Source organism: Petaurus breviceps, unplaced genomic scaffold (genome assembly GCF_028583685.1).
Source record: "Petaurus breviceps papuanus isolate PSGF00001 unplaced genomic scaffold, PetGlider_PUasm1.0 189, whole genome shotgun sequence".
NCBI classification, from domain to species: domain Eukaryota; kingdom Metazoa; phylum Chordata; class Mammalia; order Diprotodontia; family Petauridae; genus Petaurus; species Petaurus breviceps.
This window is the reverse complement of record NW_027185809.1, coordinates 19,062,279-19,083,048: the sequence shown is the minus strand read 5'-3', so window position 1 is coordinate 19,083,048 and position 20,770 is coordinate 19,062,279. Positions and strand designations below refer to the sequence as shown.

The window sequence follows — 20,770 nt, the reverse complement described above, 5'->3', positions numbered from 1 at the left end:
GTGGGTTTGTTTTATATCCTGCAACTATGCTAAAGCTGTTAATTATTTCAACTTTTTTTAGTTGATTTTCCAAATATACTATCATATTATCTGCAAAGAGAGATAGTTGAACAACAACAGAAAAAAACTATGTCTGACTCTTCATGATCCCATTTGGAGTTTTCTTGGCAAAGATCTAAGAGTGGTTTGCTATTTCCTTCTTCAGCTCATTTTACAGATGAGAAAACTGAGACAAACAAGTGATTTGCCTAGGGACATACAGTTAGTGTCTGATGTTGGATGTGAACTCATGAAGATGTCTTTCTGATTTTAGGTACTGTACTCTACTGCACCACCTAGCCTCACTGTTTCCTCATTGCCTATTCTAGTTCCTTCAATTTCTTTTCCTTTTCTTATTGCTATAGCTAGCATTTTTTTCCCAAGATTTAAAAAAATATTTTATTTTTTTCCCTTGTTACAAGTAAGGATAATTTTTAACATTCAATTTTTTAAAATTTTGAAATACAAATTTTCTCCCTTCCTCCCCTCTCCCTGAAAAAATGAGCAATTTGATATAAATCATCCAATTATGAAAATATATTACCATATTGGTCATGTTGTGAAAGAAGACACAGACCCAAAGGAAAATAAACCATGAAAAAGTACAGAAAGTGAAAAATAGTATGCTTTGATCTGCTTTCAGATTCCATCAGTTCTTAGGAAGCGGATAGCACTTTTCATCATGAGATCTTTGGAATTGCTTTGGATCATTGTATTGCTGAGAATAGCAAAGTCATTCACAGTTAATCATTATATAGTATTGCTGTTACTGTGTACAGTGTTCTAGTTCTGAATAGCTAGTATTTCTAGTACATTATTGAATAATAGTGGTAATAATGGGCATCCTTGCTTCACTCCTGATCTTACTGGGAAGGCTTCTAGCTTATCCCCATTACAAATAATGCTTGCTGATAGTTTTATCATATTAAGGAAAGTTCCATTTATTCCTATGCTCTCCAGTGCTTTTTAATAAGAATGGGTGTTGTATTTTGTCAAAAGCTTTTTCTGCATCTAATGAAATAATCATATGATTTCTATTTGTTTTGTCATTGATATGGTCAATTATGCTGTTTACCTAATATTGAACCATTTCTACATTCCTGATATAAATGCTACCTAGTCATAGTGTACTATCTTCTTTATGATATATTGCTATAATTTCCTTCCTGGTATTTAAATTTTCTTCATCAATATTCAGTAGGGAAATTGATCTATAGTTTTCTTTCTGTTTTTTCTCTTCCTGGTTTAGGTATCAGCACCTTTTCATTTGTGTCATGAAAAGGATTTTAGAAGGACTTCTTTGCCCATTTTCCTAAGTAGTTTAATATTGTAATGAATTTTTCTTTAAATGTTTGGTAGAATTCACTTAGTCCTGGGGATGTCACTTGGTTTATCTGGTCCTGGGACTTTTTTTAGGGAGCTTATTGATGGCTTGTTCAATTTACTCTTCTAAGAAAGAGTTAAGTATCCTATTACCCCTTCTGTTAATCTGGGCAATTTATATTTTTATAAATATTCATTCATTTCATTTAGATGGTTTGATTTATTGGCATATAAATTGCAAAGTAGCTCCTAAAATGGCTTTATTTCATCTTCATTGGTGGTGAATTCACCCTTTTCATTTTTTATATTGGCAATTGTTTTCTTCTTTTTTTAAATAAAATTACCAATGATTTACCTATTTTTACCAAATTCCTTTCAGAGATACTACATTCTCAGTCAGGCATTCAGGAAACAAAACCTGGACCTCTGTCAATTTCTTGCCCAAGACTTCACAATTTTTGGTGATTTTAAAAATTTTCTTTAAAAAATATCATTTGTGCCCATGTGAATCACTGGAAGTTGGTAGTAAGTTTTGTTTTGAAAATTCTTGTAAGTTTCTCTATTATGTCTTTGATACAAGCCCTATTATTATCAGGTTGACAAGTAGTTATCTCCATACCTCAGAGTAGAGCGTCTCCCATAAACACCCACCCCTCTCTTCTTCCTCTGATCCTTATTGTGGTTTACTGTGGTTTTACTGTAATTTCTCAGAGGACAAGCAGCTGCTTCTTCCTTAGAGTATCCAGCCTGTTCTTTTTCAAGAGCCTCAAATTTTATTTTATTTTTTAAAATTCCAATTATACAGTAGCTCTTTCATTATCCTTCTTACTTTTGTGACATTCTTCCATTCTCTGACTGGCTGACCCAGCACCAGTCCTGATCTATCCCACTCCTCCCCCATTGAAGCCTTGCTTCCATTTCTTTCAATTAAACTTCATGGTACCTTTCACCCTGCAGTGGGAAGTGGCTTCGCTTTCTCTAGAAGGAAAACTAGCCTACATTTAGACCCTTGAGAGTTGATGGAACTCTCTTAACAGAAAAAGAGGTTGCCTTCAAAATTGAGTACGCTGCTACTGGAAGTATGCCCCCCAAAAGCCATATGGCTATCTGTCAGTGATACTATATAAGTTATTCCTTCATTGGGCAGAAAAATGAATTATATGATCTTTAAGATCCCTTCCAGTACCTAAACTTCTGTGATTCTCAGGACCTAAAGATTAAGCTAGATAAGTTTTTCTTTTTAAAGAAAAGGCATTCAGATGGAAATGTCACAAAAGCATAAGAAAAAAAAAATGAAAATTTAATTTATATTTTAAAAATTGGACACTATAGTTATTCTTGTTAAATAAGTATATTCTCTATAATCCCAGAAAGATTGGAATTTGGTCTTTGGAAATGTTTATGTCTTAAAGTTAAAAAAAGTGTAGAAAATAGGCATTAGAAGTATATATTCTTCTTATCTATTCATATCTATTATTTAGGTTTACTACGTTTCTATTAAAAATTCAAATTCTAAATAAGCTGGATTTTCATGGAACATTTGCTTGATTATGTTTATTTTCTGAGAACATGAGATGTCCTTTTTGAAGTTAAAGAAAAATATAGAAGAATGTGGTTTAAGGAAATCTCTTAACTATTGATATTTACAACTGAAGGTAAAATTTGAAGCTCTTAGGGATTTAGCATTTATTTTGTCTCCATTTACTTAAGTATAGACATAAAATAGTGTAGGAGAAAGAACACTGGAGTAGGTCAGGAGAGCTGGATTCTATTACTGACTCTATCAACAAGTCATAATGAGATCTTGGGAAAGTCACTTACCTTTTCAAGGCGCTTTAGTCTATGATATGAGGGGAATTGAACTAGACGAGCTCCAGAGCTCCAATGACCTTTGAGGTAATTTTTCCCCTGTGATTCATCTTATGTATCCTTCCTATTCACCTCCTTATGACATTAAGAAAGTCACCAGTCTAGTATAAGGGGACACTGCAGCCTACTAAAGACAAGTCCCACCTATGGATTCTACTCTACTGCCTTTCAAAATCAAAGAAGCCAAACCAAGTTCAAAAAGTAGTGTCTGAAGACAGGATTAATGTTTATTTATAGGGCTCTAGAAGCCTTTGACTTTGCATGGAACCAAAAAAGGAAAAAAAACAACCTTCAACCTGGCATCCAATTGTATAGGATTGACATAATTAATTTTAAAATGATACGCTAACCAAAATTTTATATTAAGTAGCTAGTTTATTGCATATTGGTCAATCCCACAAAATTTTATTTTCAATTCAATTCAACAAAGGGATTTAGAAGACTTACATTATAATTAGTGGAAGTTATACAGCTGTATTCCCACATGAGTTGAATGTATTTTTCTTTTGTAGATCTGATTTAAATGTTGAAGGAAATAAGCAATATCTTAAAACTGATTTGGATGCAAACCATACTTTGTACAATAGATATATTGTACTCACTACATGCAAAGCTTATTTTTAAGTACCTGAATCACTGTCAGCCCTTAAATATTTATATACCCAAAGTGACAAAAATCTTGCAGATACAGAATTTGAAGTATTTGTTTATAAACTGAAAATCAGAAACAGTCAACTATTTAAATTAATGAATAAAGAAAACTCAAATCTGAAAATAAATACTGCTTTGGTTATTTTTAAAAATCCCCCTAGTATATAGCAAAACTGCTCAGATCCTTAACAGAAATATCAGAGTATGATAAACAAACTTAAGAAAACCAAAACACTCTGGTTGGTTAATTACCTTGAATTTTTTTCTTAATTTGTTAATGAAGTGTAAGCAATGAATTAACCTTATACATATTACTGTAATTTCTCAAAAGTTTAAGCTACATTTGTGCAACTTTTAAGGAAGAAACATAATAAGATTATAGACCATATGTAACTAGTTATCAGAATCCACTTTTGAAAAAACATCTTGTTCCCATGAGAAAAGTGGCTAGGAAAAACAATTACAGAATTCTCTTGCAATTCCTAGAGGATATGTTCTAGAGATTCCTGAGAATATAGTGTTGAATAGAATTCTGCAAGGGGAAACAGCTAAAGCCCCTTAAGAAAGATTTTTAAAAGCTGAAAGCATCTAGTCTACCTCAAAGGAAACTTTAAGCAAAAATAACTTTCCAGCAAGGAGATTAAAAAATGAATCAAAAAGGGCAGCTAGGTGGCACACTGAATAGAGCACCAGCCCTGGAGTCCGGAGGGCCTGAATTCAAATGCGGCCTCAGACACTTAACACAAAAACTAGCCATGTGACCTTGGGCATGTCATTTAATCCCAGCTGCCCCTCCAAAAAAAAAAGGCAAAAAAAAATGAATCAAAGAAATAAAAGGTAATTGTTAATGATAGCAAAATTAGGGGATGGCTAGGTGGCACAGTGAATGGAGCACCGGCCCTGGAGTCAGGAGGACTTGAGTTCAGATCCAGCCTCAGACACTTAACACAAAAACTAGCCGTGTGACCTTGGGCAAGTCACTTAACCCCAAATGCCCTCAAAAAAAAATACCAAAATTAAGCTTCTGCTTGTCTGTACCTTTTAGATACCAGCTGTTTGATCCCTACAGAAGAAAAGTATAGGTAGTAGCCATGAGGAAGTTGGTCCTAGGGCTTATTAGGAGACAAAAGTTAACAGGTGACATCCCTCACATAGCAGATGTATCTCAAGTAGCCAGAAGAGCCTTCAAGTAGGTACTTTTTTTTTTTTTGGAGGGCAATTGGGCTAGTAAGTGTGTCAAGTGTCTGAGGCAGGATTTGAACTCAGGTCCTCCTGACTCCATGGCCAGTGCTCTATTCACTGTGCCACCTAGCTACCCCATGTAGGTACTTTTTAATATGCAGAAGCTCTATGCGTAGGCAGTTTTGAAGAGGGAGAAAGAAGGAAAAAGAGAACAGCCAAGCATTCTAGTCTGTAGTTCCACAGTACAAAAACAATCACATTCTTAGTATGTTATAAAAAGTAATGGAACAATGCAATGTACAGTAGAGTCTACTGAATGTAAAAGTATCCAAAGTTAATTTTTAAAGAAGTCTCATTATACTCAATGGGAAAAGAATATAACACACTGAAATTATTTGAAACCCCAGAGGGTTTTCTATACAGGGTTCTTCTATAGACCTTTCCAAAAGTGCCCCTTAAAATAGCATGTTAATGCTTTTTCTTTTTGTTGTGCTAAATTATCTACATTTTATGTAATCACTTAAAATTGGGTGCAAACACTCATTTCAGCTTAAGAAACTAAAAACAACCAATTTACCTCTGAATGGAGTTCTATAATAGTTTAAAACCTTGACAAACTGCCCAACTCAGCAACCTGGAAATCTTTCAGATTGCCTCACAAGTTTCTTCAATTTTTCTTAAAATGTCCTCTAATCATATTCTTAAAAATATTCATGAGCAAGAAGGTCTAGAGCACTACTTCACCTTAAAAGTTAAATTTAAAACATTTTTGGTATAAGCTGACCAAAATATTTTTATATCTGTTCATTAACAGGAATAAAAAGGCCTTGATTAATTTTTTTTAAAAAAAGTTCAATGTATTTCTAGTGATAAGTATTCATTATAAACAGCATATATAAAATAATATATGATGTTTGGTTGTGATTGGATTGGGTTCACCATTTGTCAAATATTTTGTGGAAGACTTTAATTTTAATTCTATACAGATCATTGGATCACTGGATGCACATTATGTTATATTGCCCTTAAAAGACATATTATCTTTTATAATTTAAAAGATCTTATAATTTTGCTTGTTACGAAGTAGACAAAATTAATAATTTACATAAAATCTTAATTTGAGTTTTCTGCATTTCTTCAAAAAAACACAGGTTCTAGAGTCATAAGATGGGAGTCTGAATCCCAGCTTTGCCACCTGCTTACTGGGTACACTTGGATAAGTTGCAGTCTTTGTGAGCTTATCTTTCCGTTAGTAAATGGGAATAATACAATTTACATATACTTTCACTGGGTTATTGTGAGAAAAGTGCTTTGTAAACCTTAAAGGCCTACTTTGCTTTTTTTTTTTCTTTTTGGAGGACAACTGGGTTTAAGTGACTTGCCCAAGGTCACACAGCTATTTTTTGTGTTAAGTGTCTGAGGCCGGATCCGAATCCAGGTCCTCCTGACTCCAAGGCCAGTGCTCACATTGTTATTTTTCAATGATACAAAGAACTACAATTTTTCTAACTCCTCTAAAAATTCATCTGATTATAGCTTCATTCTATTTGTAAAAATTATCTTTTCTCAGCATGCTGATTAATTTGGGGCATTCACAGAATGCTAGTAATATCAACTACAAATACCAAAATCACAATTTTGGAAATAACTCCATATTCTTTATTCCTGTAACTGTTAGCCACAGATCTAACAATTTTTTAAAGGATGCCTTTGAAACAATAAATCTCACTACAATGCAAGGCTATTATAAAAGAATAAAAGTAAGACCTACTGAATTGCTAAGGAAGTACTTCACTTCCCACCAAAAAGACAGTTATTACCTCTGTGACCTAGGACAAATTCATTCACCCTTATAAGGCCTCAATTAGGCCCTTCATTGCTAGGCATAGTACCTGGCCCTTAGTAGGTGCTATATAAATGCTAATTAACTAACTGCCTAACTTATTTTCCTTATCAATAAAAGGAGTTGGACTAGATCATCAGAGGTCTCTTCTAAGGATAGAACTTAGATCTGACAATGACAAAAACTAATTGGACTGTTTAGGGAAAATGTATTTTTGAATGAAAATTCTAACCATCTATTCAAGATATCTACAAATTGTAGTACAGAAACAAATCTGTAGAAGGAAGAAAATCTTAAATTTGGTTTTTATTTATAGATACATTTAGCATAGGATAGAAAAAATAAAACACAATGAGTATGTTCAAGCTAATATTGTTTTAAACTCGATATAAATGCATAGCATAGTACAGAACTGAATCATGGAAAATATTCCCCTGAATTCATTTTTCTGAACTCCAATTTGGAAAAGTTACTTTCTCGTCTTTAAAAGAATAGATATCAATCATTGCCTATAAATTTTAATGCTTGAATTATAGTTAACAGATTGAGTTTAGGCCAGTTGCCATAAACCCGAGTTCTCAATTAGAAAACTATAACTATTAGCTGCAGTAGCTATTATTTTTTCAAAACGAAAACATTTTTAAGGCTACTCCTGGGTCTACAGTACAGATATTGCAATAAAATCACCAATATGTTATTCTGATGTTTATGTAGTAATTTTCTCATATATGAAATTTAGTCCTAGGAAATAGTGTTAACCTAATTTAAAAGGAAATTAAACATCAAAGTATAAAAAGTAAACAAAATAAATAACAGCCCCATACTGTATCCAATTTTATAAAGAGGAAAAAATAAAACTGAAAAATTATAGGATCTGGAGATACTGGTAAGTACTTTCTTTTAACTTATTTATTCTGTCTTAAGTCACCAGTAAATGGTTAAACTGGAAAAATTAACACTGTCAATTATAGGCCTTTGAAAATAATTTAAGAATGCTATAAATGCCTGCTGAGTTAATGTTCCATTACCTCAGTCAAGATTTCAATTATATTTCCACCTGCTAGAAATACTAACCTACAATACAATTAAGACAATGTGCATAAAAATTATCTTCCTGTAACGTATAATGCAACAACAACCAAAAAACCCTATAGACTACACAATGTATTAGCTGTTAAGTCACTGAGAAAGCTTAGTTCGTTCTATTTATTAACATACAAGCTACAGTATAAAGTACAGTTTACTTCTAAACTCAATTTTCTCAACATAAGTTTAAAAAAATATCTCGCTAATTATGTGTCATTGACGATAAATTATCAGTCCTATTTTTTTTTACATCACAGTATACATGGCATTTCTAAATTCAGCAACAGAAAGGCACAATTAATAAGCAGTAAAATATAGTACCTGAATCATTACATAGATATCTAGAATGAATGCAAACCAAAGTATTTTACACTGTACACAGAACTAAAAGAAACAAAAACCAAAAAATTTTGAATGCAAAAGTTAATTTTACTTCAAATTTGGTCCATGAAATGCCTCCTATGCAAGTATAGCATGAAAGGTGGTAGGAGGCAATAAACAGATAAGTGGTTTGCATATTAATTTTGTTTTCATTAACTATGTAATTAAATTAGGAATTGGCTCCCATTCTAGATAAAGGAAATTATTTTCCTCAGGTTATCACAATATACCTGGGTTAAATCCAAATACAAAGGCATAACTGTATGCATATTATTTATGTTTATTTATACAGCCCCATAGTTTATTAAGACTCACATATAATATATATTTAGGTACATAGATATGTATTATGTACCTAAATATATATTATATGTGGATCTATAACCTGAATTATAAAATAGCAATAAAACACTCCAAAACATCATACTTAAAGGATATCTATAACTTTCTCTGCATTGAAATTGCTCAGCATTCTCCAAAACAATATCCAGATGCAGTGGTAAAAAGCACTGTCTGTTTTACATTCACTTAAATACTTATTTAATAAAATTCCTGCAAAAGCATTGATCTGACTTTTGCCTTAGAATTATCCTTACATACTTCCATCCTTTCTCATAAGTAAAAGACCATCAAGAAAGACCAATAAAGAAAAATAAGCAAGGAACCAGAAATGTGATAGAGAGCCCAACCATTCCATAGGTTACATAACGATAAGTAAGTTCAATTTCCATGCACTGTCTTGCTTTTCGAATATCATCACTTTTCATACCAAACATTTTACAGGCCAATGTGATGGTGATCTTTTTCATTACAATTCTCATTAACAGCAAAAATACCATTCCTATTAGAATCCGTAACATGACTTTTCCAAAACGAGTCACAGTGATGGAGGGAATAGTTAAAGGTAATGTATCAAGAGAAGGATCCGACATTATACCAATTCGGTAAGCAATATGAGAGCCACATGCAATGCCTGCACCACTGCCCAGGATCTGAGCTGTATCTCCTCGTGATGTACTCCAAGTGTCAAGGGTGAAGGAAAAGATCCCCAAGGCTAAATGCAAACTGATGATAATTAGGGGAGAATATTTATAAATTTGGTTGAAGTTATCAATCAGCTCCACATACGGATAGAAGACAGTTAAGATAAAAATAGCATACAGGAATCCAGCAATAATGTCCTGAAGATAGAAAGAAAAAATAGTTTTAGTCAGGTGTAATTTTGCTCTTTTAAAGATAAGACTTTAAAATTCAGAAAACTGAAGGACTATTAACTTTAAGAAAACAATAAAGTAAACAAAACAAAATCTGTACAATGGGCATAAAGAATGAGTAAAAGATAAAAAGTTTTGCCATTTTTATAATTAACCAAAGCTTAACAGACACAATCTCAAATAAATGAAACTATGTTGAAAATTTAGGATAAGTCACAATAAAAGAAAAGTCATGGATATATGAACTGTTAAAGGGTTTCAAATATAAAAGTATGAGCATAGTAAAATCAAATAAACCAACAGCTTTTTACTGTTATTGGGTGGGGGAATGGATGACTAGCAAACATCCCCATAGCACTTCAACCGATATTCGTCTGGATAATGCAGTAAGAAATGAGGGACTGAATCTCTGAGCTACGGACTGCCTGGAGGAGGGATCTGGCTCCACCTCTGTCAGACCTGTTTTGAGGTTCAGGCCAGTTATGATTGTGGACAGCCTTAAACCTCACTAAAAAGTGTTATGAGTTAGAGTGAGAGAAGAGGGAATAATTACCATAGTTATTCATCATCTTAATTAGAGTGATGATTTCTGCCATCATTATTTTCTTAAAAATATATCAATTTACTTATTTTAAACATTACTCTCAATTCCCAGTGATCCTCCTCTGCCCCCCCCCCCGCAAGAACTTCCCCTCATATAGCTGAATAAAACAAGTCAAACATATGGCTCATCATTTCCCAAATGATAAATGGTTAAGAAATATGAACTGTGGTTGTCAGAGGAAGAAAGCCAAACTATCAGTAACCAAAAGGGAAAAAAAATGCTTTAAATCACTAATAATTAGAGAAATGAAAATTAAAAGAATTCTGAGATTCCACTTCATACCTTTCATTCAATGAACATTTATTAAGTGCCTACTGTGTTCCAGGCACTGTGCTGAGATCTGAGGATGCAAAAAAAAAGAAGCAAAAGAAAGTCCCTGCCCTCAAGAAGCTTACTATCTGATTGGCAAAAGTGACCCAAAAAGGGAGAAAAGTAACACATGCTGTGGGAGAATAGATATAATAATGTACTGCTGATGGAGCTATGTCTGACCATTTTGGAAAGCAATTTGGAAACAGGCCCAACAAGCTGCTGAATGATGCATACATACCCTTTGACCTAGCAATACCACCATTAAAACTACTGTATGCCCCAAAACTGGAGGTAGCTAGGTGGCTCAGTGGACAGGGCCCTGGGCCTGTAATCAGGAAGACCTGACTTCAAATTTGATCTCAAATACTTGCCAGCTGTGTGACCCTGAGCAAAGCACTGAGCCACTGTTTTCCTTAATCCGCTGGAGAAGGAAATGGCAAACCACTCCAGTATCTTTGCCAAGAAAACCCTATGGACAGCACTGGCATGCTAGGGTCCACGGGGTCACAAAGAGTCGGACAGAACTGAATAATAACAGCAATATTTAAGAAACAACAAATGTGATGAATATAGAGAAATATGTAAAGATTTATATGAACTGATAAAACATGATGCAAACAGAGACAAGAAAACAACCTACACAAAAAGAACAACCACAAAATAAGCAATGATCAACATTCAGAAACTATAAGAACAAAATGAACTGAAGCCATTTTCAGGGCCTAAGAAAGTATCTTGACATCTAATGGACACTAAAATTTTTGATCAATGATTAAAGGAATTTCCATGGTTAACATCACGAAATTGAACAGCAGAGATGAATGAAAAGAGTAAGTTATCAGCTAGTTTTTAAAAGACTGGTTCTTGGGGCGGCTAGGTGACCCAGTGAATAGAACACCGGCTCTGGAGTCAGGAGGACCTGAGTTCAAATGCGGCCTCAGACACATAACACAAAAAAAAAAACTAGCCATGTGACCACAGGTAAATCACTTAACCCCAATTGCCCTACCTTTTCCTCTCCAAAAAAAAAAAAAAAAAAAAAAAGACTGGTTCTTTAAAAATACTTTTAAAGTATTTTTCAATAGCCAAATATTTAAATATTTAAAGAATGAAAATTTGGGAAAAATTCACAGATGTTCATTATCTTTAAATTGTCTAACAGTTTTATATGATTAAGATTCTAAAGTTAAAGATTCCACTGTTACAATAACTGCAAACATGTAACAGTTTAATCTTACAAAGTGCTTTACCTACATTATCTCATTTGTTCCTAATGAAAACTCTTACAAGGAAAAGTAGGGCAAATATTAAGAGGACCTAGTGGTCAATATTATTCATTTATGTCTATTTTGTGGATGAGGAAACTGAGGCTCAAAGAAATAAAGGTGACCAGTCCTAAGGCAAACAGCTAGTGGTAATCATACCTGCAATTCCGGAGCTTCTAAGTTCAGTGGTCTGGTTTCTACTACACCATCCTCTCTATCTGTTCTGTTTCAAACAAAACTTTTACCTGCCTGCTTCAGGGGTCTGAGAAGGAAATACTAGTAACATGGAGCTCTCACTCTGTTCTTTAAACCTCAGACTCCAAATACTAAACACAAATATGTAAACAAACAAAAACCCCAAAGTTTACTCTTTTACAAACCCACGTGTGACTGTCCTTTGTTTATCACTGTGTCCTCTCCCACCCACTACGTGATTTTCTATGGAAGAAAAAGAGCCACAAAGACAGGCAAATGTGTCTGAATATTTGGTTATGACAAAAGAAAGCTGTTAATTTTTCTTTTCATCTTTAATGATGTTTTAAATTTTAAAAATCTATACCATGCTGAAACGTTTAGTGACCTAATTTTTATACTGAGAGACACTGGAAGACTGTGGTCTCAAAATCAGGAAAACCTAGGAGTATTTCCTGACTCATGCATTCCACTTTGTGACCCTGGCTTAGTTACCCAGCAATCAGGTCAGAACACAGAGTTCTAAGCACCTTTCTTAAGGCTCTAAGGTACAGAGCAGCTGCACATCTGCACCAAGGGGGAGTATTTCCTTACCTAAATTTAATATAGCAGATTTCTAATACCTAGTAGTTCAGGGGTGGGGACCTGCAGCCTTGAAGTGGTCTTCTAGGTCCCTGGGTGAGACCTTTTGATTGAGTCCAAGTTTTACAGAACAAATCCTTTTACTAAAGGTATTTGTTCTGTGAAGTTTGGATTCAATTGAACTAGGTCCTAGAAACTTTAAAAACTTAAAGCTACAGTCAGATGAGTCAATTTGTGCCTTTACAACTGTATTTTTTAATATGACAAAAAAAACTTTCTTTTCCTTTATTTTTTTTTTTATGGTTCCATGAGAAATTCTCACAATTAAATGTTACATTCAGTATGCTACAAAAGCAGTTTATGTAAAAATATTATCTGGGGACTATACTGGTTAAACTATTTAATCATTTAAGACAAGTGTCCTTGCCTGTGAGAGCAAAGTAAACTTTGATAAAATTGGCCTAGAACCAAGAAACAATCAAGTTCATATGATGAATATGAGGGACTCTGTATTTGAGCCAGTAAAAAGTCCATTTGACACAAAAAATTTTCATGAAAGTATAAGCTAATAATAAAAACTCCCTATTTTAGTTAAATTTAATAAGATTTCTACAAATAAACAGCCTAACAATTAAGTTTATGATAAAAAAGTTTGGTTTTTTTATGGTGACATTTTAATTAATCTGTTTATTAATCAATTTATTAATTTTTATTAATTAATTTGTTTGCTTACTTTTAGTTTACAGGATTAAATTCCACAATTCCTTGAGTTTCACATTTTGTACCCCTCTCTCCCCTTCCCCCCATGGCGGCATATAGTCAAGTATAGGATCTGTAAATACTTTCACATTATATATTAGTCAGGTTATAAAGACGGATTGTATCAGATGGAATGAAAAATGGTAAAGAGGACATAAAACCAAATAAGAAAAGGAAAAAGATCAGGTATTTTGCTTCCATCTGGATATAAACTCAGTTCTTTCTAGTTCTTTCTCTGGATGCACACATTTCTCTCTATCATGAGTCTTTTGGGATTGACTTATATCACTGCATTGCTGAGAAGAGTCCGATCTATCAAAGGATCTATCAAAGTTGGTCATCACACATACGTTGTGTCTGTAATTGTGTGCAAATTTCTCCTGGTTCTACTCTTCTCACTCAGCATCAGTTTGTATAAGCCTCTCCAGGTAAATATGAAGACTGTCTGCTCCTTGTTTCTTATAGCACAATAATATGCATATACCACAACTTGTTCAGCCATTCCCCAACTGATGGGCACCCCCTTAATTTCCAATTCTTTGCCACCACAAAAAGAGCTGCTATAAACATTTTTGTACATATGGGTCTTCCTCCCACTTCTATGATCTCTTTGGGATATAACCCTAGGAGTGGTGTTGCTGGGTCAAAGGATATGAAAGTATTTATAGCCCTTTGGGCATAATTCCAGATTGCTCTCCAGAAAGTCTGGATCAGTTCACAACTCCACCAACAATGCATCAGTGTTCCAATTTGCCCAGATCCTCTCCAGCATTTGTCATTTTCCTGTTTTGTCATCTTAGTCAATCTGACTGGTAAGATGTGGTACCTCAGAGTTGTTTTGATTTGCATTTCTCTAATCAATAGTGATTTAGAGCATTTCTTCATGTGCTTATAGATATCTTTAATTTCTTTCTCTGAAAATTGCCTGTTCATATCCTTTGACCATTTGTCAATTGGGGAATGACTTGTATTCTTCTAAATTTGACTCAATTCTCTGTATATTTTAGAAATGAGTCCTTTGTCAGAGACATAGGTTGTAAAGATTCTTTCCCAATTTCCCACCTCCCTCTTAATCTTGGTTACATTGGCTTTGTTTGTACAGAAGCCTTTCAATTTCATGTAGTCAAAGTTATCCATTTTACATTTTATAATGTTCTCTAAATCTTGTTTAGTCATAAAGTCTTTCCCTCTCCACAAATCTGACAGGTAAACTATTCCTTGTTTTCCAAGACTGCTTACAGTATCAACCTTTATACCTAGATCATGCACCCATTTAGACTTGATTTTGGTATATAGTGTTAGATAATGGTCTATGCCCAGTTTCTGCCATACTATATTCCAGTTTTCCCAGCAGTTTTTGTCAAATAGTGAGTTCTTATCCCAAAAACCAGGGTCTTGGGGTTTATCAAACAATACATTACTATAGTCGTTGACTTCTGAATCTCGTGTGCCTAATCTATTCCACTGATCTACTCCTCTATTCCTCAGTACCAAGCAGTTGTGATGACTGCTGCTTTATCATACAGATTGAAATCTGGTATAGCTAGTCCACCTTCCCTAGCATTTCTTTTCATTAATTCCCTTGATATTCTGGACCGTTTATTCTAAATGAATTTTGTTACTATTTTTCCTAGCTCTATAAAGTAGTTTTTTGGTAAATTAATTGGTATGGCACTAAATATATAATTTAATTTAGGTAAAATTGTCATTTTTATTATATTAGCTCGCCCCAGCCACAAGCAATTGATATTTTTCCAATTAGTTAGATCTGATTTTATTTGCGTGAAAAGTGTTTTGTAGTTGTGGTCATATAGGTCCTGGGTAAAAAAAAGGTTTTAAAAAGTGAAATTTATCAGGTATAGTTAAGGTAAGTGTGGAAAACTTTTAAGCTCTAAAAATTATCAGAGGGGGTCATAGGATGAATGACCTAGAAAGGTTTAAAAATCATTTGTCCAAACCATAAATCATGAACCTTCTATATGATTTCTCTGCCAAATTATTCATCCAGTTTCTGTTCAAATGCCTTCAGAACACTATTGATTACTATAAAATTTATGGTATAATATCTGTTTCCAAAAATGTTGTATCATAGATCTCCAGAAGATACATGGAATGTTAGGGCAGGGAAGGATCTAAGAATCATCTTATTTTATAGATGAGGAAATTGAGGTCCACTAAGATTAACATGTTCCTTTTTTCTGTCTCTAGGAATGATATTTCTGATAATAAGGTATATTGTTAGAAGACAGCTCCTTTTTTAAGAAGTACTACCATAGCTTAACAATTCCAATATCCATAGCTATTTTCCTAAATTTTTCTCTGTTGCATAACTATGTAAAAACTTTTAATATGCTGTAGTTGTAGGCCCAATGTATAATACATTAACATTCAGTGTTAATGTCACAAATGCAGAAGTACAAAATGATTCTTTGGAGATGTCTCAATTCAAATAATCTTAAAATAAGATTTTATTATTATTTTTTTTAGGAAGTTAAGGTTTGAAATCTTGCTTTAAAAAAAAAGAGTTATACTAAAGCTCTTCTACTACCTTCCTGTAGACTATGGAAACTGTTACAACTATTAGCAACACTGAGGAAATATAATAAATGATTATATGTTGTTTCTCCCAAAAAATGTCCTTAAAGACAAGGATTTCTTCATTTTTTTGTGTTTGTATTTCCAGTGAGCAGCAGTACAATTTAGTAAGAGCTCAGTAAATACTTGTTAAGTATATATACATATTTTGCTTTTTGGAAGGCAGTTGGGATTAAGTGACTTCCCCAAGGTCACACAGCTAGTTTTTGTGTTAAGTGTCTGAGGCCATATTTGAACTCAGGTCCTCCTGACTCCAGGGCTGGTGCTCTATTCACTGTGCCACCTAGCCACCCCTGTTGATAATATTTTAATAAAAAATAGAGCACAAAATAAGTGCTGTATAAAACTGCCATTGTGGAATTTAGACTGTTACAGCTCCTTAGCCATTGAGCTCAGATGACTGCTCTAAAAAGTCACATAGCCATTAATTAATAAATTATAGAGAAACCCCAGCTTGCTCCTCTGAGATAATTTTAGAGTAAACATTTAAGAGAGTAAAAAAATCAAAGAAATTTATTTGAATTAGGAAATATGTTAAAATTTTAAGTATTAGCAATTTAGGAAAAGCTATCATTTGTGGTTCTGTCAAGTGCCATAATGTAAATAAAAGGGCTTATCAGTAATAACTCAAATATCCAGTTATAAAAAGTGGTAAGATACAGAACCTTAGTGACTTTGCATAGACATGTATGGCCAACTATTCCTTTTTTTTAAATAAAATTTAAAAAAAATTTTTTTTTGCTTTTTGGAGGGCAATTGGGGTTAAGTGACTTGCCCAAGGTCACACAGCTAGTTTTTGTGTTAAGTGTCTGAGGCCAGATTTGAACTCAGGTCCTCCTGACTCCAGGGCCAGTGCTGTATTCACTGCGCCACCTAGCCGCCCCCTTCCAACTATTATTCTTAATACTGTCAACTTATCCTTGATCTAAACTTTTTAAAGTCAAGAAAATGAAGGACATGTTCCATAGGTGATAACACACAAAGGCTCAAAGAAACAATAGCTCTGAATGATAGACTGTTCTGCAGAACTGACCTTGAATAGTAAAAGGGGGAAGATGGTCAGAACCTCAGTTTTCCCACTTGTAAATTGGGGATGAGATTTACAGGACCTACTTCACACAGCTGTAAGGAAATCCCTTTGTAAATTCTAAAAGTCTAAACCTCAATGTGCTATATAAAAAGTTGTTATTATAATTACTACCTTGCAATTCAAAATTTAAAGGAGAATACAAACTCTTTGAGGATAGAGATCATTTAATTTTCATACTCCCAGTGTCCAGAATAGGACCTACCACATAATAGGTGCTTAATAAATGTCTGTTAAATTTAAAGAAATACTACAACCACTCAATTAACAAACATTTATTTTTTTTCTTTATTAAGCAGTTGGGGTTAAGTAAATTGCTCAAGGTAACTTGGCCAGTTTTTTTGTGTGGGTGTTAAGTATCTGAGGCCGGAACCAATACCAGGTCTTCCCAATTCTGGGGCTGGCGCTCTTACTCACTGCACCACCTAGCCGCCCCTTAACAAACATTTATTAAGCACATCCTATATGCCAAGCACTAAGCTAGGTGCCTGGGAAACAAAAACAAAAGCAGTCCCTATCATCATGGATTTTATAACCTAAGTTGGGGCGACAAGGACCTAGCCAGAGAGATGAAAAATATGTACAAAATAGAAGGTAATTTGGAGTGAAGGAACCAGCAAGTGGGGGAATCAGGAAAGGCTTCATGTAGAAGGTGGCATTTGAGCTAAGACTTGAAGGAAAAAACAATTCTAAGAGGCAGAGAAGAAAATGAGTACATTTCACAGGCATGGGAAACAGCCAGGGCCAAAGCACAGAGATGGATTTATCTGAATGGAAGTAATGTGTTATTAGGCTTGAAAGCTAAGCTCAGACAAATTGTAAAAAACTTTAAAAACTAAACAGAGGGGGGTGTAATGGGAATGTAAATTTTTAAGATCTTCCCTGCCCCTAGGCTAAAGTGCACCTGGAGCCTGGGGTGGGAGGCTTGTTTTTCAGAAGATACTTTTTGATTGGCCAGTGGGTCAATAAGGTTGTTACATTCTCTGAGCCAGGAGAAGGCTATATAAGCCCTGATGTGTAGCTTTGTTTTGGGGGCTCACTTTGAGAAGTGTTCTGTGATTTGATCAGATGAGACTCTGAGAAGCCCTCCCCCCCCCCTTGGCTTTGAAATACCCAGATGTTGATTTGGTATGGATATAATGGTTGGACAGTTTGGAAACCTGTCTGTTTCTCTGTCTTGATAATTCTGTCTGTATATTCTGAAGTTCGGGGTGCTGACCTTTTTCCCCTGAACTAGGTAAACGATACATATTTGACTGATTAAAGTAAGCTTGTTAACCCATTTTGAGTTGCTTTCCTTTATCAAAGCAGATCTAAGAACCTGTAGGGGCAGCCACCCTGGGGAACGCTGGGGTGCTTGCTGCTACAGGGGTTGGAGCCAAGATGGCAGTATAGAAGCAGGAAAACTCTGTGAGCTACCCCCATAACCACCTCAAATACTTGTAAAATATGACTCTAAACAAATTTTAGAGCTACAGAACCCACAAAGTGACAGAGAGAAACAAATCTCCTGTTGAAGACAGCCTGTTAGGCCAGCAGGAAGGGTTCATTGCAGCACGCTGGGAGCACAGCCCTGCATGAGCCTGTGATTTTAGCACCAGCAGCTGAGGTGGTTTCCAGAAATATCAACCCATAAATGCCAAAGAAAAAGTAAAAGGTCAGTGTAGAACTCTGTTGGTACTGGGAGGGATGGAGGTGCAGTCCAGCCTCTGCCCCTGGAGCAAGAATTGGCAGAGGTGCAGCAGCCGTGCAGCCTCCCCATAGCTGCTTCAGAGCTCCTGGCCGGCAGATAGTAGCAGTGCTAAGCGACCATTCAGAGGGTAATCACTCTTGCTTTAACCTGCATGGATCTAGATCACAATCTTGAGTGGTGGTCCTGAGGTGTGTAACCAGTGAGCCAGAGCTTGTGGGGGCTATAGAGATGGCGCCTCCCCCCCCCCAATAGCTCTGGCAGCTGCAAAAACCCCAGCAATTTGGGACAAAGCGCTCCCCTTTGGAAGGAGAGTTCTACTGTGGCAGAGTTCAAAAGTCAAGCAACTGAGTGGCAACATGAGCAAGCAGAGGAAGTAAAGAAAGCACAGCAATCCAACTTTAGATTCCCCTACTCAATCACCTGATGCTCTATCTGACTGACAGAGAGCATGCAGTTGCAAAGTTACATAAAATCTCTCACCAACTAGAGAAAGTAATGAACTATTGCCAAATTAGCAGCACCTGAAATGAGATTTTAAAAAGTATCATGATACTTTGGGCTCACTTTTTCAGCTAATCACTGAGGTCAGGGCTTCCTTTAACATTGCAATTCTAAGTCAACTGGATCAGGGTAAGACTTGAATAAAAAAGAGAGTTAAAATCTAGAAGACTTAGGGGGGATGTCTGTAGGGGAAGGGGAGTGTTAAAATCCCTTCCTCATTCACAGGCATTACCCTTCCCCAACTGATATTGATTGACTGTTACTAACAAATACTTGACTATCCATAACATATAAAAAGCTAAAGTCTTTACCTTTGAGAAGTTTATATTCTAAATGAGACAAGGCAGATATACAAGTATCAAAAAAGTGCCTTTTCTTCTTTTCCTATTTTTTTTCACTTTAAATTTTCATTCAGTTGCTTTAGCCTACAAAAAAATTTGGATATCCAAGCATATGTTCCCATTAGATTTGTTTTAAAATTATGTAAGTCAAATTTTCTTTAAAACTTTGGCAAGATTGAAGTATAACTACTGATTGACTTAAAAGGTATTTCCATCACTTGTTCAGAAACCTGTTTAGTGAAGGGAAAAGATTTTAATTACTGTATATAAATCTTGGCAAGCTGCTCTATATGTAGATATTTTTGGAAAACAAAATTAGAAGAATTACAAATTATTTTCCCATTTAGATTTCACATGAGTTTATCATCATGTGAGGGATAATTTGCAGTGAAGTTTCCCCATACTGAAAAATCAAATCTAGAGTGGCTTCAGCATCCACTAGGCTTAAGTTTAGAGGTCACCTGACCTTGCAGGAATCTGGGATTTAGAACAATGGAGACCCTCTGCATTGCCACCTCGGCACAAGATATGCCAAATAAGGGCAGAAGTGCTTTCTCAAATGTACATTGGGTGATCTACTGTTTCCTTGTTCTGGAACTTGAGGTAGATTGCTGCTAACTTCCAGCCAATGGAAGAAAGGGGTCAGGAGGGGAGTGGGGGGGAATTCCAAATTAGGGCTTTGTAACTTTTGCCATTTCCTTTTGTAAATTGCTTCTTCTCCCTGACCATTTGTCAGGAGGGTAGCCTTCTCTAGATATCGTAAATAACCATCTTTTCTGCTTCCTACCTTGAGAAATCTCTGAGCATTATTTGGGTAAGGATTTCTGTTGCACACAGTTTTGGGGTGCACACAATCATAATAAAATTCTCTGTTAACTTTACAAGACGTCTTATAAGAGGTATGAAGGGCAATATTTTCCTTACCAGAATGGAGTGCATTCCCAAGTAAATTCTACTTAGGCAAACCAGAGAACACCAGCAGGTGGCAACAACCAGTCCGTACATAAGAGGATACTAAAGAGGGAAAAGGGAAAAAAATATTTAATTTGAATTGAGCTTAACATAGTAAATGTTCTGGTATTCTATGATGTAAAGTAAGTAGAAACCAACTCTTTTTTAACATGTGTTCCTAGGAAGGCTCCAGATCATACTAGCTGATCAGCCTTAGGAGGGGACAAGGAAAATAAACCAGCACAATAAGAAGATTCAACTTTGAGGAATCTTGTAGGGCTATGACATAAAAATGGCTCA

At 35.0% G+C, this 20,770-nt stretch overlaps 2 protein-coding genes across 2 annotated transcripts in view; both read right to left on the bottom strand.

The window, feature by feature from the left end:
- WDR89 (WD repeat domain 89) overlaps positions 1-20,523 on the bottom strand; it is a 66,541-nt gene extending 46,018 nt beyond the window's left edge. The window contains exon 1 of the mRNA XM_069092021.1: positions 20,444-20,523. The gene's annotated coding sequence lies outside the window, so the exon portion shown is untranslated. The remainder of the gene's footprint in view (positions 1-20,443) is intronic.
- The window catches only part of SGPP1 (sphingosine-1-phosphate phosphatase 1), a 61,491-nt gene continuing 44,158 nt past the window's right edge, over positions 3,438-20,770 (bottom strand). The window contains exons 2-3 of the mRNA XM_069092014.1: positions 20,444-20,533; positions 3,438-9,555 (exon numbers count right to left, since the gene is read on the bottom strand). Of these exons, the coding sequence (XP_068948115.1) occupies positions 9,004-9,555; positions 20,444-20,533 (642 nt within the window). The 3' untranslated portion in view covers positions 3,438-9,003. The remainder of the gene's footprint in view (positions 9,556-20,443; positions 20,534-20,770) is intronic.